Source organism: Andrographis paniculata, unplaced genomic scaffold (genome assembly GCF_009805555.1).
Source record: "Andrographis paniculata isolate CXL003 unplaced genomic scaffold, ASM980555v1 Contig30END, whole genome shotgun sequence".
Taxonomy (NCBI): domain Eukaryota; kingdom Viridiplantae; phylum Streptophyta; class Magnoliopsida; order Lamiales; family Acanthaceae; genus Andrographis; species Andrographis paniculata.
This window is the reverse complement of record NW_026137563.1, coordinates 2,016,889-2,043,997: the sequence shown is the minus strand read 5'-3', so window position 1 is coordinate 2,043,997 and position 27,109 is coordinate 2,016,889. Positions and strand designations below refer to the sequence as shown.

The following is a 27,109-nucleotide window of genomic DNA, read 5'->3' as shown; positions in this document are numbered from 1 at the left end:
TGAGTGTGGTGGATGCATATATACCTTTATATATATATATATATGTGTGAATTGGGATATGAATTTTCTTGGATAATTAAATAAATGAAATAATTTTATTTTTTAAAAATAATAATATTGGTAGGGTGAGGGGAACAATAGAACAGGGGCATGTGGGGTTGTGGGGGCAAAGGAAGAGACCAATGGTGTGTTTGGGGGACTGTGTATTTATGTTGAAAAACACACATAAATTTGGGTTTACTAATTCATGCTGCCCTTCTCCACGACATTTGGGTCCCTTACCCAATTTCTACCCTTTCATTTTTTCACTCCTAATTTTAATTTAATTAAATTAATTTATTTGTTACCACTACACTAATAATTAAAATTATATAACTTCAATTTTTAAAAATTCTTGATCTGTGAAAACTTTCTCCAACTGCCACTTTAATTAGACGTCATCAATTCACCACCAATCCAACGCTAATTTATAAGGGCACAATTGTCATCCATTAATTAGCTTAATTAAATATTTAAAGGTTTTTTTTTTTTTTTTAAACTCATGTGGTGTTTAATTACTTACTTGAATGAATTCGTCATAAGCTACATTTAGCTTAGCCAACATTTGAATATAATAAATATTGTTAGGCATCCGTAACCTGTCTAAATGCATCATCACTTTTACGTATTTATTTATTTATTACTTATTCAAAACGAAATTAATCACAAATTTGAATTAAAAGATGTTAAAAACAATTAGATGTTGTGGTAACGTATGCACGTTCAGCTGTATTCTTTTTTATAACAATACTTAACTTTATTGTGACAAGGACAATGTTTGAATTCTGCATAAAATGGACTATACAAGTACAACCATATCATTAAAATTTTATTTATTTAATTTGTTAGTTAAATGAAAGAACCATTTCATGAGAGCAAATACCGTTACATAGTTTTCTGTTCTTCCGTAAAAGTGAACGACGTCGTTTTTAGCCATGTCTTGTGGTCCTGCCCCCACACCCTAGCCTAGTAGTAGGCTAATTAACTACTACACTTTGTGTCATTAAATTGGAATTTTATGGAGATTTGAATATTTATCTTCGAAAATTAAATGCATTATAATTACAGCGGACATAAAAAAAAAAAAAAAAAAGCCTATACTTACATAGATACTTTAGAAAATTTGATAATATTAGTAACAATATATATATATATATTTTAAAAAAAATACTATCAAATATTTATTAATTTTTACAGAATATTATATTAAATATTTATTTTCTATTTTATTTTATTTTTTTAAGTTTTTAAAAATTTACAACTTAAAAAATGATTAATTCTCCTATAACCCCCAATTCCTAAATCATTTTTCTTACCTGTCTCTATTCATATAATTTTTCCATTTAACTCCATATTTATTCAAACGTTTGTAATTATTATACATTTTTACCAATTTTACCCTTTAAATAAATTTTTATTCATATCTTTTTATCCATCAAATATAATCCAAAACCCTTAGGTAAATAATATTTAATTATATTATTTGTTTATCTATGGAACATATCTATTTATTTTATATAAATAAATTTTTGTATATAGAATCTATTTACTTATGGTTCAATAATATTTGCAGGATTTATTACAATACATTAGTTTTTATAATAGAAAAATATTTTTTCAAATAAAAATTTATTATTTTCAACTTCTTTATTATACTACTCATACTTATATTTAATTGAAATCAATATTTTTCTTATAAATATTTTATAATGTAAGAGTTATGAGTATTTTGTGTTATATATTATTATTATTATTTCTTGTCAATTATTATTTTTTTTGTTGTAATATTTTATTTTATATTTAAATTAATAAAAAGTAGAAATAAATTATAAAATTTACAATGTAGTTAAAAAATAGAAGAAAAATAATAAAGAAATTAAATGATGGTACTATAGAATTTTTACGTGAATAGGGAGTGAAAATGAAAAGAATAAATTTTTTTAATAAAGAAAATAAAAAAAAATAAAATTAATATATAGAGAATAAATAAGAAAACGAATATAGAATAATAATTGATTTGATATATACAAGTACTTAATATAATACTTTTATATAAAATGTTGATATTTTTATGCCTATTAAATAAAAAATAAGAAATTGTTAAATGCTAACAAGGATTTAGGACAGGTGTACTGTAATGTACTGAAACTGGACTTGGATTTGTACGGATAATTAACTTAACCAATTAATGTATTGGAGTTTATAGCACTAACTCACATGTTTTTAAAAAAACAATTAGCTTTTTTATTTTTTTTTATTTTTTTGAATGGTTATAATAAATTGTAGTGAATTAATATTAGTAGATATTTTGGCAGCCCCATCTATATATAAAATCTAATTTGTCCAAAATATTATTTATATATATATATATATATATTTTTCACTTATCTGAGTAATTAATAGTGCATTTGAAGCCCCAGATAAAAATTTGGAAATAATAGGAAGTGGGGCTACTTAAAAAAGGGGTGTTTTGAATGCCAAGGCATGTTCTGTGAATGACATTTGTTGGTGGGCTGTGACAAATTTTTATTTATTTATTTAAATAAGTCATAATTATAGACAAGGAATTGAAGGGCCCTACCATTTCCTCACCGAAAGGCATTTGGGGTTGTGATTTTGATCCCCGAATGTACCATAATAATATACATAAAATTGGATTAATATTAGAGCTCCATTTTGAGGGATTTATTGTTTGTATATTTGGGTCCAAAATTGACACTTTTTTTGTGTTTTGTTTGTACTTTTGACACGATATCTCAGCCATTAATGATCTTTACGCGTGACACACAGTGCATGGCTCTTGACTTCAGAAATTCTACTGTAATTCTTATGATGATTATTATTATTATTTTTTTATTTTTTTTTTAAATTAAAAAAGTTTATGGTTTTATGTAAAATGGAATAAATAAGTAAATGATTGGGGAGATGGCAAGAAAGAAACAAGTGTAGAAAATAATTGGATTGGATTGACAACAACATCAAGTGCATGTTACTTTTGCCCCCCTCATTGCTTTACCTCACTTGTTGTAATAAAAACGACAACAACAACATGGGATTGTTACATCACAAATCCCCTAATTTTACCCAATGCCATTGTAAAGATTAACAAAAAAAAAAAAAAAAAAAATCGAGTTATTATGCTCATTTAGAAAATTCAGCACCGTTCAAATCAGCACTCATAATATATATAAACAACGCACAGTCTTATTATACACAACATATGTTGTATATAGTAAATAAATATGTTAGTTGATTTATTATTATAAGTGTGCTGTACAACAATGGATGGTGTGCTAAAATCAACTATTATTTGTCATGCATTTGTATAATATGAATGAATATGATATGCTCTCACGCAGTGCGATGTATTGTCAGCATGGTGCTGAATTTTAAGTGTCAGTGTCACATAAAACTATTGTATGAATACAAAACTAATCAATAAACCCAAAATAATAACGGAACATATTATACCCCTCTGTCCCACATTGGATGTCTGGGTCACCATAGACACGAGAATTTAGGATAAATATAAGTAGTAGATAATTAAAAATATATGAGTGAAAATAATCTATAATATAAATAATTATAAATTAAGATTGAGATAACTAATTACTTTAATTAAAATTAAAAAAAATAAATTTAAAAGTTTAAAATGAGATTAATAATATGAGATGTAGAACGGACAGAAACAACAATGTGGACATGACGTGAGACGAAGAGAGTACTATTTATTACAAATAAGGGATAAGGGAGTTTAAATACACGTTAACATGGTACCATTGTCCGTAAGTAATCCCTCAATCAACTACGCAATTACCTGAAAAATCCATATTGGACAATAACATTGTTTAGTTAGTCACATACATTGAAAGCCAACACACACACACACACAAATACATATATATATATAATGTGTGTATATAAGTATGCAAGAAAATTTAATATGTCTAAGTTCCAGCTAAGGGTGTGGCTATCCATCTTATCTACGGGAACCAAAGAATACAAAGGACTTACGGATGTACCTTATAGACCATATATACCTCTTCACAAGTACGCTGAAATTCACATTAATTAATTAATTAGTACTGCCACCATGTAACAACATTTATTTTTATTTTTATTTATTTGATATATATATATATATATATAAGCTAAATGTTGATGTCACGCGTTATTTTCAGGGCCCAATTCCAGCTGGGATCAAGGACTTTGGATAATGCAGATAGACTGCCCTAATTTTATTTATTTATTTCTTTTAATTGCAAATTTGATATGCCCTACTGACATTGTTATCTGATGGCTCAACGACTAAACACAAATTTGGACCTACTTATTATTGGTATTTATTTATTTATTTATTGTTTCAATGTCATTTGTGTGTTTTGTACGAGAGCAGAAATATTTGGGCCCAACAAATTGGGCCTTAGACATTGAATACGGCCCAGTTATTATTATAATATGGAAATTACCGTTGTACATGGAAATACCTAGAATGCCCTCTACGTAATAAGCTGCTGTGAGAGTTAAATGCCTAAAATACCCTCAAATTATGTGACACGATGGACTTCTTGGAAGGGTTTTTCTGTCCATCTGTAAAAGGCGGTGCCCTAATTTTGAAAACGTGATTTTGCATATGCTGTCTTTGGTTCGATTGGATCCCCGCCTTCGGCCCCTCGCCATGCCTGAACTTGGAGAAACAATTGTGTATCTTTAATTGGATTCCGGTTAGTTTAAGTGTTTTTTTTGAGGGTTTCCGCAGAAATTTCTCGCTTGATTGAGGATGGGCGTTCCGGCGTTTTATCGTTGGCTGGCGGAGAAGTATCCAATGGTGGTGGTGGATGTTATTGAAGAAGAGCCGGTGGTTGTCGAAGGTGTTAAATTTCCGGTGGATACGAGTAGGCCAAACCCTAACAACATCGAGTACGATAACTTGTACCTGGATATGAATGGAATTATTCATCCATGTTTTCATCCTGAAGACCGCGTAAGCTGCTGCTGCTGCTTCTTCTTCTTCTTATTATTACTATTATTATTTTTATTTTGTAAGGGTTCCTTGTCAGGGTTTTACCACGTAGTGGTTTATGAGTTTGTTTTTAAAGATTTTGATTGAAAGTTAGGGTGGCAAAAGATGTGAATCGAGAATGTAGTAGTTATTTTATACACGCGGACACTTATGTCCCCTGCGTTTCATGTGTAAGAACTGATGAAATTCAAATCTTTAGGTAAGGTTGCGTTTGAGAGGGCTCAAGAAACATTTTTTAGAAGTCTATCACTATTGTAATTCTTGATGTTTTGTTCCGCAACTAACTGTAACTAAAACTTTGGAGTCCATTATAATTGTACTTGTCTTTTCTTCTCATACCGAGATGACTCATCTTCTTCGACTGAACCTTCGCTAATCTGAGTATCTACTATTGATTTCTCTTTTCAATGACCTGATCAATTATGGAATCTCAATTGTGTTATTTATACAAGTTTGTATTGTATTTAATGTCATTGCTTTTGAATGAAGTGAAGAAATTTGAAGAGCGCCCACCACTCATTTTTGCCTCATGTTCTTTTTCCATATATTACATGTTATGTGCATGTTTGGTTTGCCATATCCTTGCTTCATTGTAGTGTTTTTAGTGCTTTATGGTATTCGGTTGGTTATAATTAGTAAAAAGTCCTAAGGAAACGCATAAATGAGACGCAAGTCTATTGTTGGTAACATTATCTACTCTACAGCTTTGGGAAATGAAATATTTCAGATGCTGTGCTTGATGGAATATACTTGACATTTTACTTTCTGTAAATCTGCCAGTCCACTTATCCAGTGAAAGCTGAGTATTGGCTTATTAATTTGTAGGGTTCTCTAAAAGTATAATCCTAACATTACCTCTTCATAGTGGCAGCCCTGCATTTTTTATGGGCATTCTGATAAGCTTAATATCTCTTGCAGCCTTCTCCGACGACTTTTGATGAGGTGTTTCAATGCATATTTGACTACATTGATAGGCTCTTTGTGATGGTGCGACCAAGGAAACTTCTTTATATGGCTATTGGTGGGTGAAGGGGTAACATTGTCTAGTTAATGTAAGTCGAGGCGTGCTTTTATAATTCGAATTTGTTAACTTGAAACTGGTATTCTCTTGAAGATGGTGTGGCGCCAAGGGCTAAGATGAATCAACAGCGCTCAAGGCGTTTCAGAGCAGCCAAAGATGCAGCAGATGTGGTGTGTGCCTTTTTTACGATTCAGTTAGACATTTAATGTCCGAGATTATGATTGTGATTGGGATAATATTTCTTTGTAGGCAGCTGAAGAGGAAAGATTGCGTGCAGAGTTTGAGCGAGAAGGCAGGAAGCTTCCTCCGAAACACGAAACACAACTTTTTGATTCAAATATTATTACTCCTGGAACCCAGTTTATGGCTGTTCTATCAGTTGCTTTGCAATATTATATTCACCTTAGGATTCATAATGACCCTGGGTGGAAGAATATCAAGGTATTGCCCTTTGTGTACATCGAACTTGATTGCGTGTAATATATTTACTAGGATTAGAAATTCAGTTTTACATTTTAGCATATTTTGATATACACAAACAATCTCGTTATTACACGCTACCCTGTGTCCATGTAGGTTGTATTATCTGATGCAAATGTTCCTGGTGAAGGGGAACATAAAATTATTTCCTACATACGTCTCCAAAGAAATCTTCTTGGGTTTGATCCTAACACTCGGCATTGTCTGTATGGTTTGGTATGCAACCTTATCTTCTTTGTTGATATTTAAGTAATTAATTTATTTTTTGTTGTGACTTGTCTTTTATTTCGGGTCTCTGCTCAACAGGATGCGGATCTAATAATGTTAGCTTTGGCCACTCATGAAGTTCATTTTTCCATTTTGAGAGAGGTAACTGTTTTGTGCTTGTATTAATGACATGGTCATGGATGCACTCCCTTTTTCTTTTCCCCTTTGAGTACTCTATGCTAATTCAGTATATTTTATAATCAGCTGACGGTCTTTAATTATTTGCCACGAGGTTAAGTTATAGTAATCTGGATGCTGCTAGAACACTCCCCACTCCCCAGCTTCGAACACTCATTCTAATGATACATTTTCCCCTAGGTTGTATTTACCCCAGGAAAAGACAAATGTTTTATTTGTGGTCAAATGGGCCACTTAGCTGCTACTTGTGAAGGGAAGCCAAAGAGAAAGGCAGATGAGTTTGATGAGAAAGGTGAACTTGATAGGGTGCCTAAAAAGCCATTTCAGGTAGATATGACGTCCATATGAGAGAACATTGCTTTTATATTTCTATAATCCTTTTCAAGTTGACTATTCAATTTATTTATTGTTTCAACACTTTGCAGTTCCTTAATATTTGGACCCTCCGAGAATATCTGGAATATGAAATGAGGATTCCGAATCCTCCTTTTGAGATTGATTTGGAATGCCTTATTGATGATTTTGTTTTCATGTGCTTCTTTGTTGGCAATGACTTCTTGCCGCATATGCCCACACTTGAGATTCGTGAGGTTTGTGCTCATTTATCTTTTGTTTGTTATTTTATCATTGCATAAGTGTACACTTCTGTAAAACTTGACCATCTAAATTGAATTATTCTCCTGAATGCATCTATATTTTGCTTCAGAACTCAAATTTTTACTTCTACTATTTTAGTTTCCTACCTAATTAAGTCAGGCATACTGGCAATATAGGTGCGTTAAGCTTTATAACTGATGGTGCATGGTACAGACTTGATAACTATGATCTGGGTATGAAGTTGGTATGGCCCTAACCTGTTTTGGAAATGTTACTTGTGCTGCAAGGGCAGATGATGGTTTTATTGGGAATGAAGTTATTTCACATTATAATATGTATTAAAAGGCACTAATACTGACTCATTCTTTCTTAATAGCGGGTGGTCATAATTTTTTTCTTAACAAAATACTTGATTCAAGTGTGATTGTACTTATTTTAATTTCTTGAGTTCCAGCCACAATTTATCCAATACTTGCATGTATTTATTATGCTGCTGTTATCTTGAATAAATTTACTCTCTTGTTACCATAGGGTGCTATTAATTTACTAATGGCTGTTTATAAGAAAGAATTTCGTATTTTGGGTGGCTACTTGACTGATGGAAGCAAGGTATGTATTGTGTTATTTGGAGAGGTATATTTTTCATGTTATAGTCTCCTTGATTAACAGTTTTGTTGCTTACTTTTACACTTCTTTTGTTTCCAGCCAAATCTGAAAAGGGTGGAGCGCTTCATTCAAGCTGTGGGATCATTTGAGGATAAAATATTTCATAAAAGGGCCAGGTTGCATCAGGTTGTTATAATCTTATCCTACAGTTACCTAGTTTCACTTATTATGGTTGATACATATTGCAAACAATATTATACTTCATGTAATTTATTTTAACTTCTATGCCTCTGCATTAAGTGAATATGATGTGCATAGAGAGTATGTTTTTACCAACTGCTTGAATATTATTGTTTTGGAATACTAAAAACTTTAAAAGAACATAGGTATTTGTTGACATAAATATGTTGTGGAGTGATGTTTTGTATAGACAACATATTTTTTTATATAATATTTAAAATGAAGAAAAATAGGTATTCAACATGAAACAGTTTATAGAGCTTATTTTATTATTAATATATGAATATTGCAAAAACATATTTGAAAACACATGCAAATAGACACATAACTATTGGAACGATATAAATTTCATTAATGTATTGATTGCATGTGTGGTCTGCTAATCTTTGCAGAAGCAATCTGATAGGATCAAGTACAATAAATCTCAAGCTAAAAAACGACATGATTCTGAGCCTTTAAGTAGACCAGAAGCGCTTGTTCCAGTTTCTGGATTCCATGGTTCTCGCCTAGCTTCTGGTCTTTCACCTTCTCCCTATCAACAGAAGAAGTCTGAAAGTTTCTCCACTCTTGATGTTGCGTGCAATCCCCCTGGTAAAACAAAGCTGAACATCAATGGCAGGCCTAAAAAGGTTGCACGAGTCAAATCTGCTGCCACTATAGGTGCTGCTATTGTTGAAGCTGAGAAGAGTTTAGAAACTGAAGTATGTTTTCCTGCTTTGGGAGGGGCAATATGATATGATACTTTGGTTCCATTACTTAGTTAATATTAACTTCTCTGTAGTTAGGTTTCATCGTAATGGGGTTTGCCACGAGAGGAATGCAATTGATTTATGCGCTTATCACTTGAACCCCCTATATGTTATTTTAATAATTTGCTGGTGTTTCATGCATGCATTTATTTAGGTACTTGAAAACAAAGAAGCTTTGGAATCAAAGCTGAAGGAGAGACTTCGTGAGAAGTCAGATTTATTCAACACGGACAATCCAAAGGGGGACAAGGTAAAAATTAGCTGAATATCTTTTAAGCTTATTTATTTTAATCCATTTGCATCTGAATTCTCTTCTTTGAACTAGAGTAATGTTGAATTATATGTAAAGTGTGTGTCTGTGCATGCTATTTGCTTGTTTAGCTGAAGAATTATCTTATAGAAATGATTTTTGGTTATTTAGTTGAGCATCATTAACCAGTATTGATGGCGCAAATACTCTACTTCATCTTTAGTTTTAAGGTATGCGGTGGTTGATGGTTAGTTTCCAAAAAAACCTATATTAATATATGATGTATATGTTAACTCTTTTGTACCAATGGTTGAAATTTGATCATTTTTACATTACTTCAAAGAGTTTTTTTTTTTTTGTATTTTTGTGTGTTTTTCATATTCTATTTGTTTTCTTGCACGAGGTTTGGGTTGGAAAATTTAATCAAAGATATGCTTACTCCCCCCCCCCCCCCCAATAGGTCAGATTGGGAAAACTGGGCTGGAAAGAGAGGTATTACGAAGAGAAATTTTCTGCAAAATCTCCCGAGGAACTTGAAGAAATACGGCAAGATGTTGTAAGTTGCTGAACTCAATTGTAAAGAAGTTAGAATGAAATGCAATATCTAAAAAGACAGCTTTTAGGTTCCACTATCATGCTACATAGATTTGCACCTTGTCCGTGATAGCCATTTCAAGTTTTGGCTCCAGTGGCGAATGTTTTTTTTTTTTAATGATTATTGAACTCTTTGCAGGTTCTAAAATACACTGAAGGATTATGTTGGGTTATGCACTACTACTATGAGGGGGTCTGTTCCTGGCAATGGAAAGTTTCTTTCATTTTATTAGGTTATATCTTTTGCCGTTCTAATTGAAAGTAACAAACCAAGGGTGCTTTTTTTTTGTTTTGTATTCTTTGGGTTTGATGTTTTTTAGATGAAAATAATTGTTGAATTTGGCGTTTTGATAAAAAAAAAAAGGGGGGTATAAATGTGAATATGTGATTTTTATGAAGGGAAAATAATAGATTGTATAGTAAAGAAACACAAAGAACACATTTGTGAAGTTACACTTTTGCTGTTTTATCTTGTTCTTGATTCATATGCAAGTTCCCCTTCGATTATTTATTTTATTTATTTTTTCCAGTTTTCTAAGCAGTGTGCAAGAGGAACTTGTGTTGTTATACTTGGAGATACAATATATGTTTGAAATGCTTTTTGACTGCTTCAGTTATGACGCTCTAAAGATCATTTTGAAATCTTTCCTAACTATATTTTCAAATTATGGGATGGATTAAATGCTTAAATAAAAACCTCATAAAGAGTTAATCTTGTCCTCTGTAGGACTCTGTAAATGTGTTGTTTAAAGCTTTGGTATATGCTACTGCATATATTTCCATTGTATGAACATCAAATTTGATTCATTGCTTCACTGCTTATACCTCTCTGTAACTCAAATGTCCCATTCAGTTTTCAGTTCATCACATTATTTTGTAACACAGGTCTGACAAGCTTACGAATGCAGGTTTTATCCATATCATTATGCACCCTTTGCTTCAGACCTTAAAAATTTGGAACGGTGTAAGATACGTTTCAAATTAGGGACTCCTTTTAAGCCTTTCAATCAGTTGCTAGGGGTTTTCCCTGCTGCAAGGTTTGTCTGATTTTACTACTACAGATAATTTTCTTGTTCGTTCTTTAACTGGTATTTATCTGCAGTTCCCATGCTTTGCCCGAGCAGTATAGGACATTGATGACTGATCTGAACTCACCTATACTTGATTTTTATCCTACGGGTATGGTTATTAATGGTCTTTTTTAAATGATTATATCAAAAAATAAGTACTTTATGTATTCATCTTCCTGTCTATTTTTTATACCCCTTCAGATTTTGAAGTGGATATGAATGGGAAGAGGTACTCTTGGCAGGTTGGTATATGATAATTAAAGCCTGAAATGTATTACTGTTGACAATGAGCGTTTCTTCTGAATTTGTCATCACATGCCTTTCTTTTCTCTGGATCTTAGGGTGTGGCCAAATTGCCTTTCATCGATGAGAAACGTTTACTTGCAGAAGTGGCAAAAATTGAGCACACTCTTACAGTATGTGACATACTTCTGGATCATTGTTTGATTTGATATCCTAAAGAATATTGACAACCATCTCAATCACCATTGCAGGAAGAGGAAGCTAGAAGAAACAGCATCATGTTTGACATGATTTTTCTGTCAGTAACTCACACGTTATCCCCATGCATATTTTCACTTGCTGATCGCTGTAAAAAACTTAAAGAGAAAAAACGTATTTGCATAAAGGAGCCTATTGATCCAAAAGTCAGGTATGTCATCTTACTTTAGACACAAAATGAAAGTTATTTGTTTACAACATTAAAGTAACTTCTTGAAGTTAGTTACAAAAGAAAGGTTCCTTGTCAATACCCATCTAATGTTGGAAGTAAATTGATTCTGGATTGCAGTGGTGGGATGAATGGCTATATCTCCCTTGGCTTTGGGGATCCCTGCCCTTCTGTCTTCAGATCCCCCATTGAAGGGATGGAAGACATTGTGAACAACCAAGTCATGTAAGATCCAGTGAAATCTTGATGTTTTGTTTTTTTAATCTACTCTCTCATAGTTTCTGACACATATCTTCATCAGATGTGCTATATACAGACTTCCAGATACTCATAAGCATATCACTCGACCCCCTTCAGGTGTTATTTTCCCAAAGAAGGTATCAATTTGAATATTTTATGCCTTCACTTTGAATGCTATTGTTCTCATGCAATGTTTATGTAGTCGATCTTCAGAATAATGGTCTACTCTTCTTAATGGTGTTCCTGCCCGTCTGATTTTTACGTAATTGCACTTGAATGAATTGGTTGATTAACTCATACGCACTATCTAAATTTTGTGGAAAGATGAAGGTGTGGCATTTTGAATTGCACTATCTTAGATTGCAAGCCAGTTGGTGTATCTTGTAAGATTTGTTTAATGTGTTGTATGTGTGGTCCTTTGCTAGAACTCCAATTTCCTTTCGATACTGATCTTGTAATGGTGTCCTTCCTTTATGTTACTCTGTTCACTCTGTCCTCTTAACTATAGCTTTTTTTGTCTGCAGATAGTGACAGTGGGGGATCTTCGACCAGAACCTGTTCTTTGGCATGAGGAGTCTGGTAGGAGATTCGATAATGGAAGGTATACGTCTTCACTTTCAATCCCGGCTGGCTAGTGACCTATCCATCAACGTGCACCATACTACATTTTAGATTATTACTTAAATTGCTCATTAATTTAACTGGTATCTTAGCAGGAATAATAATCGGAACAATATGACTGGAGCCAAATCAGGGCTTAGCAGGAATAATAATCGGAACAATATGACTGGAGCCAAATCAGGGCTTAGCAGGAATAATAATCGTAACGATATGACTGGAGCCATATCAGGGCGAAAGCTTGGAGTGGCTGCACATCGCCTTGTTGTCAATAGTTTAAGGTTAGGGGTTGAGAAGAATGACCACACCGGGAAGATTCATCCACCCTATCCTCCTTCAGTTAGACACGATCATCATCAACCTCAACCTCAACCTCAACAGAATCATGTACGCCAAGATGGAGAACATGCCAAAATGAAAAGCAATTCTCACCCGAGACCTCCAAGCTCCAAAACCAACCGAAAAGCACGCCCTCCTAAATCTACACATGACAACCTACAGAACAGAGTCCAAGATCCTGTAAATGATCGAAACAATAAATTTGTGCCTCATGGACCCTGTCCAAAAAGTGCCATCTATCCTCCACTCAAGGGGGGTGGAGCTTCTGTCTTCCCGGGTGTTCATTATGGTCAACAAGGTGGGTTAGATGCCAGTCAAACCAATGGTGGTGACAGGGTGATGCCCCCAGTTAAGTCACATTCAGGCAGAGGATACAGTCATCCTTTCCGACCAGGTAACAAATTCTCAGCCTTGGGTAGGGGAGGTGGCCGAAAGCGACCACCACCACAACACTAGTGGCAATATGAGATGGAACCATTCTAGGTGATGAAGTTTAACAGGACCACAATGTATACGATTTGGTTGAAATAGCTTCGGTGTCGGTGTTGTTACAGCCAAAGGTAGTTTTGACACAAATCACATATTTGTGATGGGGAGAATCTGAGTAGCAAAGTTTGAGTTGGGTAATAAAGTGAAGAAATGGACATGGGCAGCATGTATATGTGAGGTGAGGTGGTCTAGGAAGAAGAAGAAGAAATTGACAAGAAGGATGTTGGAACAACTTGTTCATTCATGTGTGTTAAGAAGAAGACAAAAAAGGCTAAGCTTCACAATTCAGTGCATATCCACCCATTCCACACTCGAAGGTAGTGACCACCACCACATGATACAAGTCAATGAATCCCAACTCTCTCTCTCTCTTTACATACATATAAATATAATTACTATCTTCCAACCCCTCTTGCACTACTCCCTCTCATTCTCCTCTTTTATTTCTTTGCTTCCAAGGTTCTAATTTTGTTTGGATGGGAAATTTTGATGTTATGAAAGATATTGAAAATAGTCAAAATTTTGGTAGTTTTAATGCTTTGTGTGAGAAAGTAGTTAATGTGAATTTCATTTTTTTTAAAAAAAATAATAGTGTTAAAAATTTTGAAATGTTTGCTTAAATATTTGGATGGGTTTTGGAATATTTCGATGAAGGGATTGGTTGTATATAAAAGATGGATAGATATAATACTTCACATGATATGATGTTTGAAAACATGTGTTATGAGTTTATATCTGTAAGGTGTTAATATATTTTGTGTTGAAATTAACGTGTGAATTACGGTTCAAATAGCATGCTAAATAATGTGAATTGGATCATAATATAATACAATATGGAAAGAAATTCTAATGATCAATAAGATTGCACATTACTCGTGGGAGTTTATTATTTATTAGTAATTTTAGAGCTAAAACTTGTTTGCTTTTTGATAAATTCAAGATGGGTGATTTTTTAGGAAGGGTTTTATCTTTTTGGAGTGGATACGTACTAATAATTGAAAAATAAATAAAATGCTTTCTCTTGATTTCGGGTGTGTTTTTGGGTTTGAAAGTTTGATTTTGATTTTGAATATGAATAATTATTTGATATTCTATAAATAAATATTTGATTTTATATTGTTCAGAGAGAAAAGATTTAGTTCATGAGAGTGAAAGATGGATTGGATGGGAGGTTTGAAAACATGGAAGAAGCCGTTCCAAGATAAAATAGAATCATGCTTTCGGTTAGTCAGTCAAAGGACTCACAAATACTGATCTATTATCTCTATTATATATATATATATATATATTTAAAAAATAAATAAAAAAGTATTACTTTTAAAATTTAATTTGAATTTAAAAAAGACATCCATCCCATCAGATCAGACCTTAAACCAGGTTAGGGTAAGGGACACGGATGGCTATGCCTATGGCTGGATTGATGGAATCGGGACATAGAAAGACTTGAGACTAAAAGACACACATACTCCCACGTGCATTCTCTTATCCTAACTGCCCCACCATTTTTATTTTTATATTTAATTATTATTATTATTATTATTATTATTATTATTATGCCCCCTATGTCTCCATAGTAAATTCTAATCATATTTTCTTAACTAAATACCCCATTTTTCACTATTTTTATTCTTTCTACTGTAAAACAATGATATTAAAAAGAAGGAATAATCAATTCTGACTTTAATATAGTTATTTTTATTTATTTTCAGTTGGAAGAATATTCTCCTCAAGCAGGTAATTAGGTAGTTGGTTGTACGACATTAGTTGCGTTGAAATATAAGTTCATGTTTTTATTAATGTAATAAAAAATTGTAAAAGTTAGTTATATTCAGTGGGCAAATCAGTACCTTCGATCTCTCTTTTTATTCCTTTCGTAATAGTAATATTATTCAACATTCTTGTCCTTTAATTGTTGGATTTACTTTTATATTTAAAACTATATCCTTGCTGATGAGAGATGGAAATAATTCCCCATTCACATTATGAGTCAAATTCATTTATTTATTTTAATAATTAGTAATCTAATGTTTCATACGACTTTACTTAGCACGACCGGAAAGAATGTTGTTCGGGAATTTGACCTGATCAAACAGTAATTTTTTACTTTACACACAGTCATTTACTTTCTATCGATCGGGTAAATCAAAGCCCTTGAATTATTATTATTCTTATTTTTTGTCAGTATAGTTTGATATAATAATTTCAATTTTAAAAAATATATATATATATATAACTTTACGATGGGATGTAACGAAGAATGGTTCCCACTCCCACATGAGATGATACGACGTCGTAGTCATCAACTTTTGAACACAAGGATTCCATTGTCTCCTCCCCTTTTTTCTCTTTCTCCGGCTACCTATCTATATATCTATCTATAAATAAATAAAAATCTTCAATTCATTTTGTGTCTGATATTGTGTCTAAGGCTCAATTTACATATAAGATTTTCCAAAATTTGATATTATTCAACAATATATATTTTTAAAAATAACATCACCTTTTTTCTTTTTTTTTTTTTTGTCACAAGAAAACAACATATCAAATATATATTTTAATATTCCCAAAATCTCTATCTAAACCCTAATAAATTCATCAACAATAATAGATCAATAGTCATCGTATACATACAAACCCTAATAAAAAAATATATTTGAAAATATTTGTGAAATGCAGTCCAACATTAAAAAAGAAAAACAAAAAAAGGGTTCGTGACACGTGTAGAGTTGCAAGTGGAGGAAGTAATGCCCCCCTTGGGATATAAAAGATGGTTCCATTAGAGAGCAGCTGCTTCAATTCAACTCCATCTATAATCATCATAATCACAATACATCCATCTCTTCATTTTTCTCCACAAATACATAATATTAATACACACAGATCGATCAGATACTGATCATTAATCAATTTAAAGAGCAGTCGATAGATACATATATATATATATATATATATGGAGTTGGTGGATGATGAGAGGATGATGATGCAGCACATGAACATGAACATGATGGTTCAGCAAAAACAGAGCAGATCAGATCACTCATCATCACCTTCAAAATTCAGGAGGGTCTGTGTTTACTGCGGCAGCAGCTCCGGCAACAACCCTAGCTATCGCCTCGCCGCCGTCCAGCTCGGAAACCAGCTGGTAATTAATCAATTAATAATCAATTATAAATCAATTAATAATAATAATGAATTAATTACAGGTTGAAAGGAGCATAGACTTGGTTTATGGAGGCGGAAGCATTGGCTTGATGGGTCTGGTCTCTCAAGCCGTCTACGACGGCGGCCGCCACGTCTTGGGGGTCATTCCCAGCGCATTAATGCCCGCCGAGGTAGTATTAATTAATAATTTATTTGTCATTCAAATCTATTATCACTTATTTATTTATTTATTATTGTTATCTAAATTTATTTTCGTTTTATTTTTTTTTACTGCAAACATAATGGATATATTGTGATTATGATGGCAGAGAAAGTACATAGTAAGAATTAATGAATGAAGGAATTGTTGTATAGGTGACAGGGGAGAGCGTGGGAGAGGTGAGGGCAGTTTCGGGAATGCACCAGAGGAAGGCGGAAATGGCGCGACAGGCGGATGCCTTCATCGCACTTCCCGGCGGCTACGGAACTTTGGAAGAACTCCTCGAGATCATTACATGGGCGCAGCTCGGCATCCACCACAAGCCTGTCGGATTGCTCAACGTCGACGGCTATTACAACTCCCTCTTGTCTTTTATAGACAAGGCTGTCGATGAAGGCTTCATTACGCCGTCTGCTCGTCGTATCATCGTCTCTGCCCACACCGCCCACGACCTCTTCGACAAGCTGGAGGAATACGTCCCCATGCACGATCATCCCGCCTACAATTTGCAATGGGATCACAATGATTAATTATGAAAATATACATCATATAGGATATGATAATGTTATAGTAGTATCACTTGTTATTGTACTAGCTTGTTATTATTATTGTTGTTGTTCGTTTCAACCTAACTCATTTTCTAGTCATTTCGATTCTATGTATGTTAATTTTACATTAAAATTGCAAGCGTTGAATTTAATAATAGTATAATGTGTTAATTATTTAACAAATTTAATTTTAAAATGCCATACATCTATCAACTAAAAGAAAATTAGAAAACTGAATTGCCGACATATTGGGACGTAAGCGTACGGTCTGAAAGCTACGGTGAATTGACGTTGCCGACAAATGTCGTTGCAAGATAATAAAAACGCGACTTTTGACTCCACTGCAGTAGTCGCCGTTCTTTGAAATAGCGACTTTCCAGTTTTAACAGCAGTAGCGTTTTTAATTCATTCAATATTCATAGAATAGAATATAATGGAATGGAATGTTGGTCTTCATTCATTCATTCATTAATTAATAAGCATGTGGAAGAATATTGAGTGAATACAACAAGTCTACAGCAGTAGGTTATTCAAGAATGACCCAAAACAGAGGGATCGACTATACCTACACCTATGTGCTAGAATTAGCGTTTTACTATAAATAGTCCAGACAAAAATTCTTCACGACACATTCAACTGTATTTATTATTTTTGTAAAAGAAAACAAAGGCACAAATTAATGTAGGTGGTAAGTGCCACGTCATCACATGCACATGCATAGTTTTTGGGCATCTAGTGAATGAAGTACTATTTAAAGGCATCAAATAGGGACGTCTAGCCGTAGCATGTGCTCGCACGCCTTATTGGAGTGGCCTCATTTTGTACCTGTCTATCTCTCACTCCAATTTTCTTGCCACAAAACAAACCTTATTTTATATCGTTTTTTAATTTTGCTCAAAAGATAGAGCTACAACTTTTTTTATTACAGTATGGACTAACTTTATTATTAAGACCTGAATGGGTCTGAGCCCATAAAACATCCGGCTCATTTAGGGAGCCCAAATGTTATGTCAAAAAATCAGCAACATTGTTTTGCTCAAATGCGATTTTACACATAAGGAAATCTATTTCAAGCTCATGGATCAAAACTAGATATTGTAGATTTGAAAGTATGAAAAAAATGGGAATTAAGTGTACAACAAAGAGAGTATAATATAACCATCATCAAGCGAAAAAAGAAGCTTACTGTCGACATTACCCGACTCTATAAAACTCCAGCATCTCTTCTTCGAGCGGATGAGTGTCACCGATTATAACCAAGCAGTGTAAAGGGGGTCCGAATTCCACATCCAAAAGTTGTTTCATGGAACCTGCAACTATCTTCTGATCTTCGCAGCCCACCCTCGCCAAACCAACGCATGGAGTGTCTTCACCGCATACTGTAATCCGGAAACTAAGCATTAATTAAAATTGATGGGACAAACTCAGACATCAAGCAACGCTACAAACATGACTGATGACTATTTTCCGTACCTGACTCATTGTTATTTTGTTCCACTTCCAAGAGTTGCTCGATCGCAGTGTTGATTGTCATGAATCTTGGTGGCTCGTACACCTTCTTCCCCCTGGATATGAAAAGAAAGACATGATAATCAACTTAACCGAATATATGCAAAATGGAGCAATGCCAAAGGTCCGAAGGAATACCAAACAAAATGAAATTTTTTTATTAGAAGGCCAGAAGGTAATCCTCCAACCTGCACAAGGACTCCAGAGTAGGTTCCTTCACTCGTATATCTACAAACATCGAAATGCTTTGCTCATTCCCAAACTTTGATAACATATACTTTTGAGTTAACAGAAACTGAACTTTACACATTGTTACCTAACAAGCAGAGAGTGTGCAGCCGAAGGGAACGATTTCTTTTAATCTTTTCATAGAAACTATCAGGCCTCCAAGTATCCGTAAAGAATGGTATGGAGACAGTCTCTCCATATCGGTATAGCTGCAAACCACACACTCCAATCGCATTCATTACCGATGCATTATGCACCACTTTAACATCCACACCCAATTTCTTCGCCCGGACGACAAGATCAGTATGTGTGGTTGCTCTGCAGCCAATCAATCAACCAATCAATCTCATATACTTAAGCATTGAGCATTATGGACAGAATACAGAAATTACCCGAAAGGATCTCCAACCACCAGAAACGCCACGTCGGAGTCCCGTGCCTCCAGCAACATATCATCCGCCTTCTCCTCCACAGCTTCCCTATCGGAGACGGTAATGGATTTTCCGTAAAGCTTTTCCTAAAAGAAATTAGAGTTCGGGTGGCTGCGTAAGAAACTGCTGAATTCGAAATTGAAAAAAGTGCAAAGAGAGAGGGAGCACCGACTAGCGTGGAAAGGCCATCGGAAGCGAGGCCGAAGGAGAGGAGCGAAGTGTAAGCCTCCATGTATACTTTGGTGCATCTCCGGATTGCTTCCAGCCCTCTCAGGGTGATGTCCCTTTCATCCCCCAATCCTAACCCTACAATGTACAACATTCCTTCTCCTCACTCAAACCTCTTCAAGTCCTTCGCCGCGGATTCAATGGCTGATTCTCGACTCTCCAATCTCGACGAAAAGGGTTTCGCTAGGGTTTGCGTTTGCTGCGAGCAACTTGGGAATGAAATTAGATCATACCCGACTCGAAGAACTGAAGTCAGTCGGTCAGTCATACTTTCCACCAGTTAATGGGCCTGGGCTAATTGGGCCTTCGTTCACAAGCATTGTGGGCCTCTTAGTCCATATATATGCCCTGTTGTTTCAGTAGAGGAAAAGAAATATGGATTAGGGTTAGGGTTGGAATAAATAAATAAATTAATTGGTTAGAATAATTAATAGAAAGCTCAATTTAATGGTGGCGTGTGTATGTTTGTGTGGAATCGGAATCTCTTTGAGCACAGCACAACATTTGTTGTTGCTCACTTAAATAATATGCTTTACTTTCTCCTCGTGCATTATTACACCTTGTAATATAATTCTTCACTCGCACATCAATCACATAATATCAATCTTATCTTCTTCGATCTCATTATATTATATTGGTAGTCAGGTTATTTGATTTTGGAAAAAGCAGATAAAAATAATAAATATATTGACGATGGAATGTGACATTGATGTTTTACATGAGATTTTTATTTTTTAAAGAGAGAAGTACTAGAGAAATGTTAGTACTATTTATTATTTTTACTACTGTAATTAATAATCTGATTGCGTGGCGGGTGGTGTGTCATCCAACGGTCATATGCTCATAAAAGCGTGCACTCGTCCGCACAGGATTGCTCCCCATATCGTCTTCCTAAAAATCAAATTCAAAACGAGGGCGAGGCGAGGAGTCGACCCTAAATTGGATGATACGAGACGACTCACTCACTGCCATTTCGCTTCGTCGCTTCTCTCTGCCGACGTGCAAACGTTTCTTGCGGCGTTCTGATATTTACGTTACTATCATTACAGGATTTTCTTTGTCAATTGTTCTGCTGTCTCTTCGCTGCGCGGAAGAAGCGGCAAATCTCTTCCCTGTTTCCTGGAAAGGAATTGCGAATTCAGGTATTGAACATTTATATCGCTGATATTTTTTGTTTCTAATCTAGAATTTCATTTATTTATTTTTTTAGATTTTGGATTTTGGATGTTCTTAAAGAATTTCGTGAAGATATGTTCCTTTGTGAAAATCAAATAGGTATTTGCTTCTTGTTGTGCGTGGTTTAAATGGTCTGGTAATCTTTATGTGTGAGACTTGTCTGGCAGAATAATTATCAATTGCAGGCTTATGACTACTGATAAGATATTTTTTAAATTTTCTTTTACCTGTGTTTTACTATCTTCTGGTTGGTTTTTATTCGAAAATTTTGTCTATTCAGTCATTTGGAAATCGATGTGTTGATTATGTAGGAAGTTGCTAATAATTTACTCAGATACGATTGGATGTGCTTGTTATCTACGATTTAAACATAATACAAAACCCAATCTCGCAATTCAATGGGAGAAACGTCTTGTGTTTCCTATCCTTTTGGATTGTGTAACTTTCAGTTTTTAGCTGTATTGAAGGATCACCGAATGAGATACGCTTGTATGGAACAAGTACCGCTAAACAGGAATTTAAAGTTATTCATGATAATTCTATTTTAATCTTGATTCTTGGAAATGAATTTGAGAAGATCATAGGCATTTGACAATGAAATGTGATCTTTGGAAGACCACCAAGTAAATACAAAAGGATATACGAGAGATGGGAAACCTGGTTGCTCCTCTCCTTTAATTATTTTTAATTTAATTAATGTAAAAAAAATTATTTATGTAGGTTGTCTGAGTAGAAATATCAGTTGAGTTCAAGATGATTACATCTTTCATCACCAGAGGACTTCAGTAAGTCGTACATTTCAATTTTTAGTCCATTACAATTCAGTGTCCTGCATCTGCATTGAAAAAATCCTGACTTTCTAAAATTGTCGCAGGCTGATATTTGGCTATGTTTACCCGGCATACGAGTGCTATAAAACTGTAGAATTGAATAAGCCTGATGTTGAGGAGCTTCGGTTTTGGTGTCAATATTGGTATGCAATATATTCCATTAAACTTCCAGAACCCATATGATTTAGTTAACGATTCCTAAAGGGTTCCATCTTTTTCAATTTTCAGGATCTTGGTTGCAGGGTTGACAGTTTGCGAAAAGATTGGTGATACATTCATCGGCTGGTTAAGATTTCAAATTGTAGACTATAAGATTTTGTGCTCTGTCTTGAAATTTGTTCTAACGAATACGTGTTATATATTGTTTTGAAGGGTTCCAATGTATGGAGAAGCTAAGTTGGCCTTCTTCATATACTTGTGGTTTCCTAAAACTAAGGTTTGTAAGATCCTATTTAAGGCATCGAGCATCCATTACACACACTAATTATAAGTTTCCATTCACTATTGTCAGGGGACACCATATGTTTACAATTCTTTCTTTAAACCCTATGTCGAAAAACATGAGCCAGAGATTGATCGAAATCTTTTGGAGCTGAAGACACGTGCTGGAGACATGGCAATCCTGTCCTGGCAAAAGTTTGCAAGTTACGGCCAGACTAGAATTTTCGAGATCTTGCAGTACATTGCTTCACAATCCCCTCAACAATCTCAGGTACACAAACATTTGCCTTATTGATTCTACTTAGCCATTAGCTATTCTACCCATGAATTTCAATTTCCAATTTGGGATTGTAGCAGCAGCGACAAAATAGTACGAGAGCCCCCAAACCCAATGCCTCACTAAACCGCGCAGCACAGTCGCAAGACGGGCAATTGTCATCTTCAAGTGAAGATCAAGAAGGCAAAGCAGAAGTTGCAGCCGGGTCATCGGAAGATCCAAAAACAGCCCCTGTGCAAACGGCCACAAATGAACTCAAAACCACGCCATCCCCGTCAATCATTCAGGGCAGCAAAGCTTCAAATTCGAATGAAGAACAAGTAATGCAGATAGATTCGGTCCCTCCAGCAGCTAACGACAGCTCTCAACACACCACTGCACAGGACATGATCTTGGATGATGCTGCAGAAGGGCCACGAGCTAGGCCGAGGAGAGCCCGCGCCGCGTATAAATAAAAGATGAAAATAACACAAACAGGTATGACTTTGCAATGGATTGTTGATATTGATGATGATGATGATGATGTTGTACATATTGCCATTTAAGGTTAGGTTTCACTGTGAATTTAACTGCCTACTGATGCGTTCAAATTTCATCAGCATTTGGATCTTTCCTACTACAAACCTCACATGCTAAATAGTGATATTGTTTGATTTATGATGACATGTTAGTTATGTTTACTAATTAGAGTAGATAGATTGTTTGTCAAATTTTAAGTACTATGTTGACTTTATTTACCAAGTTCGATTTTTGATTAAAATTATCACTATTGTTATTGTACTGATTGATATATGAGATTCTTTTAACTGATGGTAACATTAAATTTATACCATAAAATTAGTGAATATAGGAATAATAAAAATAATAACAATAACTGCCAAATTACATGGTCCAGCGTGGTATGATTGCAAATTGCAATTGCAGGTCAGGTAATTTTCAGATCAGACATGTATGTATGTTCATATTTACATCGACTTAGCAGTAGCCCTTTTCCCTTTTAATTTCTTACATTATCCTTGTCTAATTAATTCTCTCAATTATTGCTCAAGAAATGCAACAACAGACAGACAGACAGAAAGAGACGCCTATTCATATTAAAATGTCGTTCATTTCGACCTCAAAATTTCTCATCAGTCCTTTGGTCTTCTTCTTTTCTCTTAATTAGCCACTTTGTCCGCACAATTAATTTCCCCGATTTGTGTATTTGATTACCCACATTAGACACAAATTATTACCACAAACCACGCCACCCCCGAACTTGCTTATTAGCAGATCCCGGGATCTGAAATCCTGATCAAATCAACGCCATCCGTTAAGTCATCGGACGGTGCAGATTCACCCCCTGGTCCTTGGTGGCCAGCAAGAACAACTTTCAGCGTCGGCCACCATTAAAGAAACACCTCAAAATACCAACCCCACCTCTCCTCTCCCTCCATTCTTCTTTCCCTTTTTTTCCTAGAGAGAGAGAGAGAGAGAGAAAAGAAGCGATTCCTTACCAAGTTCAGCACTCTTCTTCTTCTCCTACTGTAGTTTTAGCTTTTCTAACTAATTCCATGGCTGCTCTCCTCACAGCCAAGAGGAAGAAGTCCAAACAGCAGCCATCGTCGTGGGATCAAATCAAGAACTTGCTCAGCTGCAAACAAATCGACGGCTCCAAAATCCACGACCCCTCCAAGAACCACCCTCCCCGCCACCGCCACCGCCACCGCCCAATTTACTCTTCAATCTGCACCACCTTCAGCTCCAGGGTTGTCCACCGCGCCGACGACATCTCGCCGGAATCCAGCAGCTCTGTCGCCGCCCTGCAGGAAACCTGCCTGCTCACCAAAAAGAGCCGCCATGGGTCATCCTCATCATCATCCTCCTCCTCTTCTCGCATGCACTTGCGGAAGCTCTCTGGATGCTATGAGTGTCGTCAATCCTTCGTCGACCCTGCTGCTTCCAGGCAATAATTTATCTATCTATCTATCTATCTATATATATATATATATATAAACACTAGTTTATATATGTGACGATGATGAATTGAGGGAGTTATGTTAATTAGTGCAGGAGGTATCCATTGACGACAGAGTGTGCAGTTTGCTCTCAGTGTGGAGAGGTTTTCCCTAAAATTGAGAGCCTGGAGCTTCATCAAGCACTCAAGCATGCAGGTAATTTCTTTATTCATTTATTTATTGCCTTTTGTTTGTATGTTTTATTTCTTCATGCATGTTGTGATATAATTATTTACAGATTAATTAACTAGTTAGCAAGCAAGCAAGAATGCACTTCACTTCACTTCTCAGAGAAACTCACTAAAAGATTGAATCTTGAATAAGCCAATTGATGTTTTGACTATTAATTGGATAGACACTGACTTACGTTTTTTTCTTTCTCTTTTTTTTTTTTTTTAATTTACCAGTGGCAATTTTCAAATTTGAAGTTAACTAGTGCAAGCAAAACGGTGTTGTCACTTGTGAAGTACTATGATTGCCAAAAAAAAAAAAAAAAAAAAAAAAAAAAGCCTAAAATGGTGGTGCCATTACTGGATTTCTTAAAGTCACCATTAATTCTTTGCCCTTATTTTTTTGAAGCCCACTGTTTACTGGACCACTATAAGTAAATATTTACACCTTCCAATCAATCCTAACGGGAAAAGAACATTACGTGGCGCCCTTTAATTGGATAGCAAATTATTAACTATCCCCACCTTACAAGTCATAAAATCTTCTTACAATATCTGAGATTTTAATTATGAATTTTATTTATATAGAGATTTTTATTTTTTTTGAAAAAAATTAATTTTTTGAATATATGTATGTATGTATTTATGTTTGTACGGTAGTGTCGGAATTGGGACCGGAGGACTCGAGCCGCAACATAGTGGAAATAATATTCAAATCGAGCTGGCTTAAAAAGGACAGCCCAATCTGCAAGATCGAACGGATACTAAAAGTCCACAACACCCAGCGCACGATCCAACGGTTCGAGGACTACCGAGACGCCGTCAAGACACGCGCCAAGCGCCACGCCAGGTGCGCCGCCGACGGCAACGAGTTGCTCAGGTTCCACTGCGCCACTCTCGCCTGCCCCCTCGGCGCCCGCGGCTCCTCCGCCCTCTGCGGCGGAGCCTGCGGCGTCTGCAACGTCATCCGCCACGGCTTCCAAGGAAACAAAGCCGCCGGAATTTTCACCACCGCCACCAGCGGACGCGCCCACGACTGCCTCGGCGCCGGCTCCGGCTCCGGCTCCGGCTCGCGCCGAGCGATGCTCGTGTGCCGCGTGATCGCCGGGAGGGTGAAGCGAACAGCGGAGGATGACGACGGCGGCGGCGGAGAGTCTCCGGCGGGAGGGTCGTACGATTCCGTCGCCGGAAGCGCGGGGATTTACTCGAATTTGGAGGAGCTCTGCGTGTTCAGTTCGAGGGCAATTTTGCCGTGCTTTGTGGTAATCTATAAAGCCGTGGAGGGAGGGGTAATTTAGACATTTCAAGTTATAAGGTAAGGGCATCGTTGTGGTCACCGTAGGACCAGTTTGTTTTCTTTGCTTATGTACAGACATTTACCAATTAAAAAAAAAACAAACAATTCCCGTACCAGATGACCTGATAGTATAAAATTGAATTTATAACTGTGAGGTCATAGGTTTAAATTCCCGAAACTTCAGTTTACCATGTTATACATGGTTCAACTCCGAATGCCGATTCTCACATCATTAAAAAAAAAAAAAAAAAAAAAAGACAAACAAGCTTTTATTGCGTATTTTTTTTGCAAATGTTTATGGTAGTTGCAGAACATAAATTCGATTATGAATGGCATGAAATATAAATTTGAATTCAAATTTACTTACACTAATAAATGTATGGATATACATATATATATATATATATATAAATGAAATGTTTTGTTGATATATTATTTTCTAAGTAATATTTCTCTTAAGATACTCCTCATCTTCGTTTGTCTTGTCGGCCACCTCATTGTCTGAACATCAATTTGTTGCATATGATTATGATTAGCTTTCATTTTATATAGGAAGGTTCAATAAATTTAATACAACCCAACATATGTATATATTTTAGGATTTGTACAAAATTTTTGTTACAATTGGCAGTCAAGTCAAACATATAAAATGCAAATGTCCAAAAATTACGATGTTTGTATATATATAGTCTACAAAATATATGGTCTTGTAATTGGCATGATTAACAGTACTTTCGGCTAATTAAAATTAATAGCACTTGTCCTTAATTAACATTTCTTGTATATATATATATATATAATTCAATCAACATCCATTCCGGTCATACATGTGATAAAGATGTTCCAAATTCCAATAATGTCCAATGCCCAAGAGACAAAATCATCACATGTACATATATATATATATAACTATTTATATTATTCTAGACAATTTATTTATATATACACATATAATGTATGAATTGTTGATTAATTAAGATTGTCTTAAATGAGCAAGGAGACAACTACATTCCCCTTTTAGTTTTTAAATTATGCATGTTAATTTTTTCACATATATATATATATATATTTTTTATTTTGTGAGAATTTACTATTGTTATTCTTTAAAACTTCCCATCAAATGTAATAACATGTAAATTTATACTAAAAAATATAAGTTATAATAAACAGCTCTGAGTTGGGAGTA

The 27,109-nt window shown here is 35.0% G+C and overlaps 4 protein-coding genes across 6 annotated transcripts; 3 read left to right on the top strand and 1 right to left on the bottom strand.

Annotated features, from left to right (window-relative positions):
- Positions 1-4,661: 4,661 nt before the first annotated feature.
- Positions 4,662-14,006, top strand: LOC127246495 (5'-3' exoribonuclease 3-like). 3 transcript variants are annotated; one of them, XM_051267920.1, is made up of 23 exons: positions 4,662-5,023; positions 5,981-6,083; positions 6,177-6,253; positions 6,333-6,524; positions 6,660-6,779; positions 6,870-6,932; positions 7,149-7,295; positions 7,394-7,558; positions 8,097-8,174; positions 8,271-8,357; positions 8,804-9,112; positions 9,315-9,410; positions 9,871-9,966; positions 10,144-10,215; positions 10,914-11,041; positions 11,107-11,183; positions 11,276-11,316; positions 11,416-11,490; positions 11,569-11,726; positions 11,865-11,969; positions 12,061-12,121; positions 12,509-12,585; positions 12,701-14,006. In XM_051267920.1, exons 1-23 carry the CDS (start codon positions 4,820-4,822, stop codon positions 13,395-13,397), a joined length of 3,228 nt encoding a protein of 1,075 aa, XP_051123877.1. In that variant the 5' UTR covers positions 4,662-4,819; the 3' UTR covers positions 13,398-14,006. The 3 variants fall into 3 exon arrangements, with proteins under 3 accessions (XP_051123877.1, XP_051123879.1, XP_051123876.1); XM_051267922.1 differs by having other exon boundaries at positions 12,046-12,121; positions 12,749-14,005; XM_051267919.1 differs by having other exon boundaries at positions 12,046-12,121; positions 12,701-14,005.
- A 2,834-nt stretch (positions 14,007-16,840) lies between these two features.
- LOC127246499 (probable diphthine methyl ester synthase) lies at positions 16,841-19,973 on the bottom strand. The gene is made up of 7 exons (XM_051267927.1): positions 19,680-19,973; positions 19,469-19,593; positions 19,165-19,394; positions 19,037-19,076; positions 18,813-18,904; positions 18,538-18,718; positions 16,841-17,290 (listed from the first exon to the last, which is right to left on the bottom strand). The coding sequence occupies exons 1-7, from the start codon at positions 19,827-19,829 to the stop codon at positions 17,215-17,217; spliced, it is 894 nt and encodes a 297-aa protein (XP_051123884.1). The 5' UTR covers positions 19,830-19,973; the 3' UTR covers positions 16,841-17,214.
- A 660-nt stretch (positions 19,974-20,633) lies between these two features.
- On the top strand, positions 20,634-23,122 carry LOC127246500 (putative HVA22-like protein g). Its single transcript, XM_051267928.1, has 7 exons — positions 20,634-20,877; positions 21,632-21,696; positions 21,786-21,884; positions 21,970-22,026; positions 22,114-22,177; positions 22,253-22,453; positions 22,537-23,122. The coding sequence occupies exons 2-7, from the start codon at positions 21,665-21,667 to the stop codon at positions 22,912-22,914; spliced, it is 831 nt and encodes a 276-aa protein (XP_051123885.1). The 5' UTR covers positions 20,634-20,877; positions 21,632-21,664; the 3' UTR covers positions 22,915-23,122.
- Positions 23,123-23,578: 456 nt separating this feature from the next.
- On the top strand, positions 23,579-26,024 carry LOC127246251 (uncharacterized). The gene is made up of 3 exons (XM_051267506.1): positions 23,579-24,404; positions 24,512-24,612; positions 25,287-26,024. The coding sequence occupies exons 1-3, from the start codon at positions 24,013-24,015 to the stop codon at positions 25,922-25,924; spliced, it is 1,131 nt and encodes a 376-aa protein (XP_051123463.1). The 5' UTR covers positions 23,579-24,012; the 3' UTR covers positions 25,925-26,024.
- Positions 26,025-27,109: the final 1,085 nt, after the last annotated feature.

What these genes read in the sequence shown, in the direction of transcription:
- LOC127246495 (XM_051267919.1), top strand. Translation starts at nt 4,820, where the DNA reads ATGGGCGTTCCGGCGTTTTATCGTTGGCTGGCGGAGAAGTATCCAATG. An exon ending in TGCCTAAAAAGCCATTTCAG is followed by an intron (nt 7,296 to 7,393) that starts GTAGATATGACG and finishes AACACTTTGCAG; the next exon opens with TTCCTTAATATTTGGACCCT. An exon ending in AGAAGAGTTTAGAAACTGAA is followed by an intron (nt 9,113 to 9,314) that starts GTATGTTTTCCT and finishes GCATTTATTTAG; the next exon opens with GTACTTGAAAACAAAGAAGC.
- LOC127246499 (XM_051267927.1), bottom strand. Translation starts at nt 19,829, where the DNA reads ATGTTGTACATTGTAGGGTTAGGATTGGGGGATGAAAGGGACATCACC. An exon ending in GTGGTTGGAGATCCTTTCGG is followed by an intron (nt 19,395 to 19,468) that starts GTAATTTCTGTA and finishes GATTGGCTGCAG; the next exon opens with AGCAACCACACATACTGATC. An exon ending in ACTCTGGAGTCCTTGTGCAG is followed by an intron (nt 18,905 to 19,036) that starts GTTGGAGGATTA and finishes TTTCATATCCAG; the next exon opens with GGGGAAGAAGGTGTACGAGC.
- LOC127246500 (XM_051267928.1), top strand. Translation starts at nt 21,665, where the DNA reads ATGATTACATCTTTCATCACCAGAGGACTTCA. An exon ending in CGGTTTTGGTGTCAATATTG is followed by an intron (nt 21,885 to 21,969) that starts GTATGCAATATA and finishes TTCAATTTTCAG; the next exon opens with GATCTTGGTTGCAGGGTTGA. An exon ending in GGTGATACATTCATCGGCTG is followed by an intron (nt 22,027 to 22,113) that starts GTTAAGATTTCA and finishes ATTGTTTTGAAG; the next exon opens with GGTTCCAATGTATGGAGAAG.
- LOC127246251 (XM_051267506.1), top strand. Translation starts at nt 24,013, where the DNA reads ATGGCTGCTCTCCTCACAGCCAAGAGGAAGAAGTCCAAACAGCAGCCA. An exon ending in GTCGACCCTGCTGCTTCCAG is followed by an intron (nt 24,405 to 24,511) that starts GCAATAATTTAT and finishes TAATTAGTGCAG; the next exon opens with GAGGTATCCATTGACGACAG. An exon ending in TCAAGCACTCAAGCATGCAG is followed by an intron (nt 24,613 to 25,286) that starts GTAATTTCTTTA and finishes TTTGTACGGTAG; the next exon opens with TGTCGGAATTGGGACCGGAG.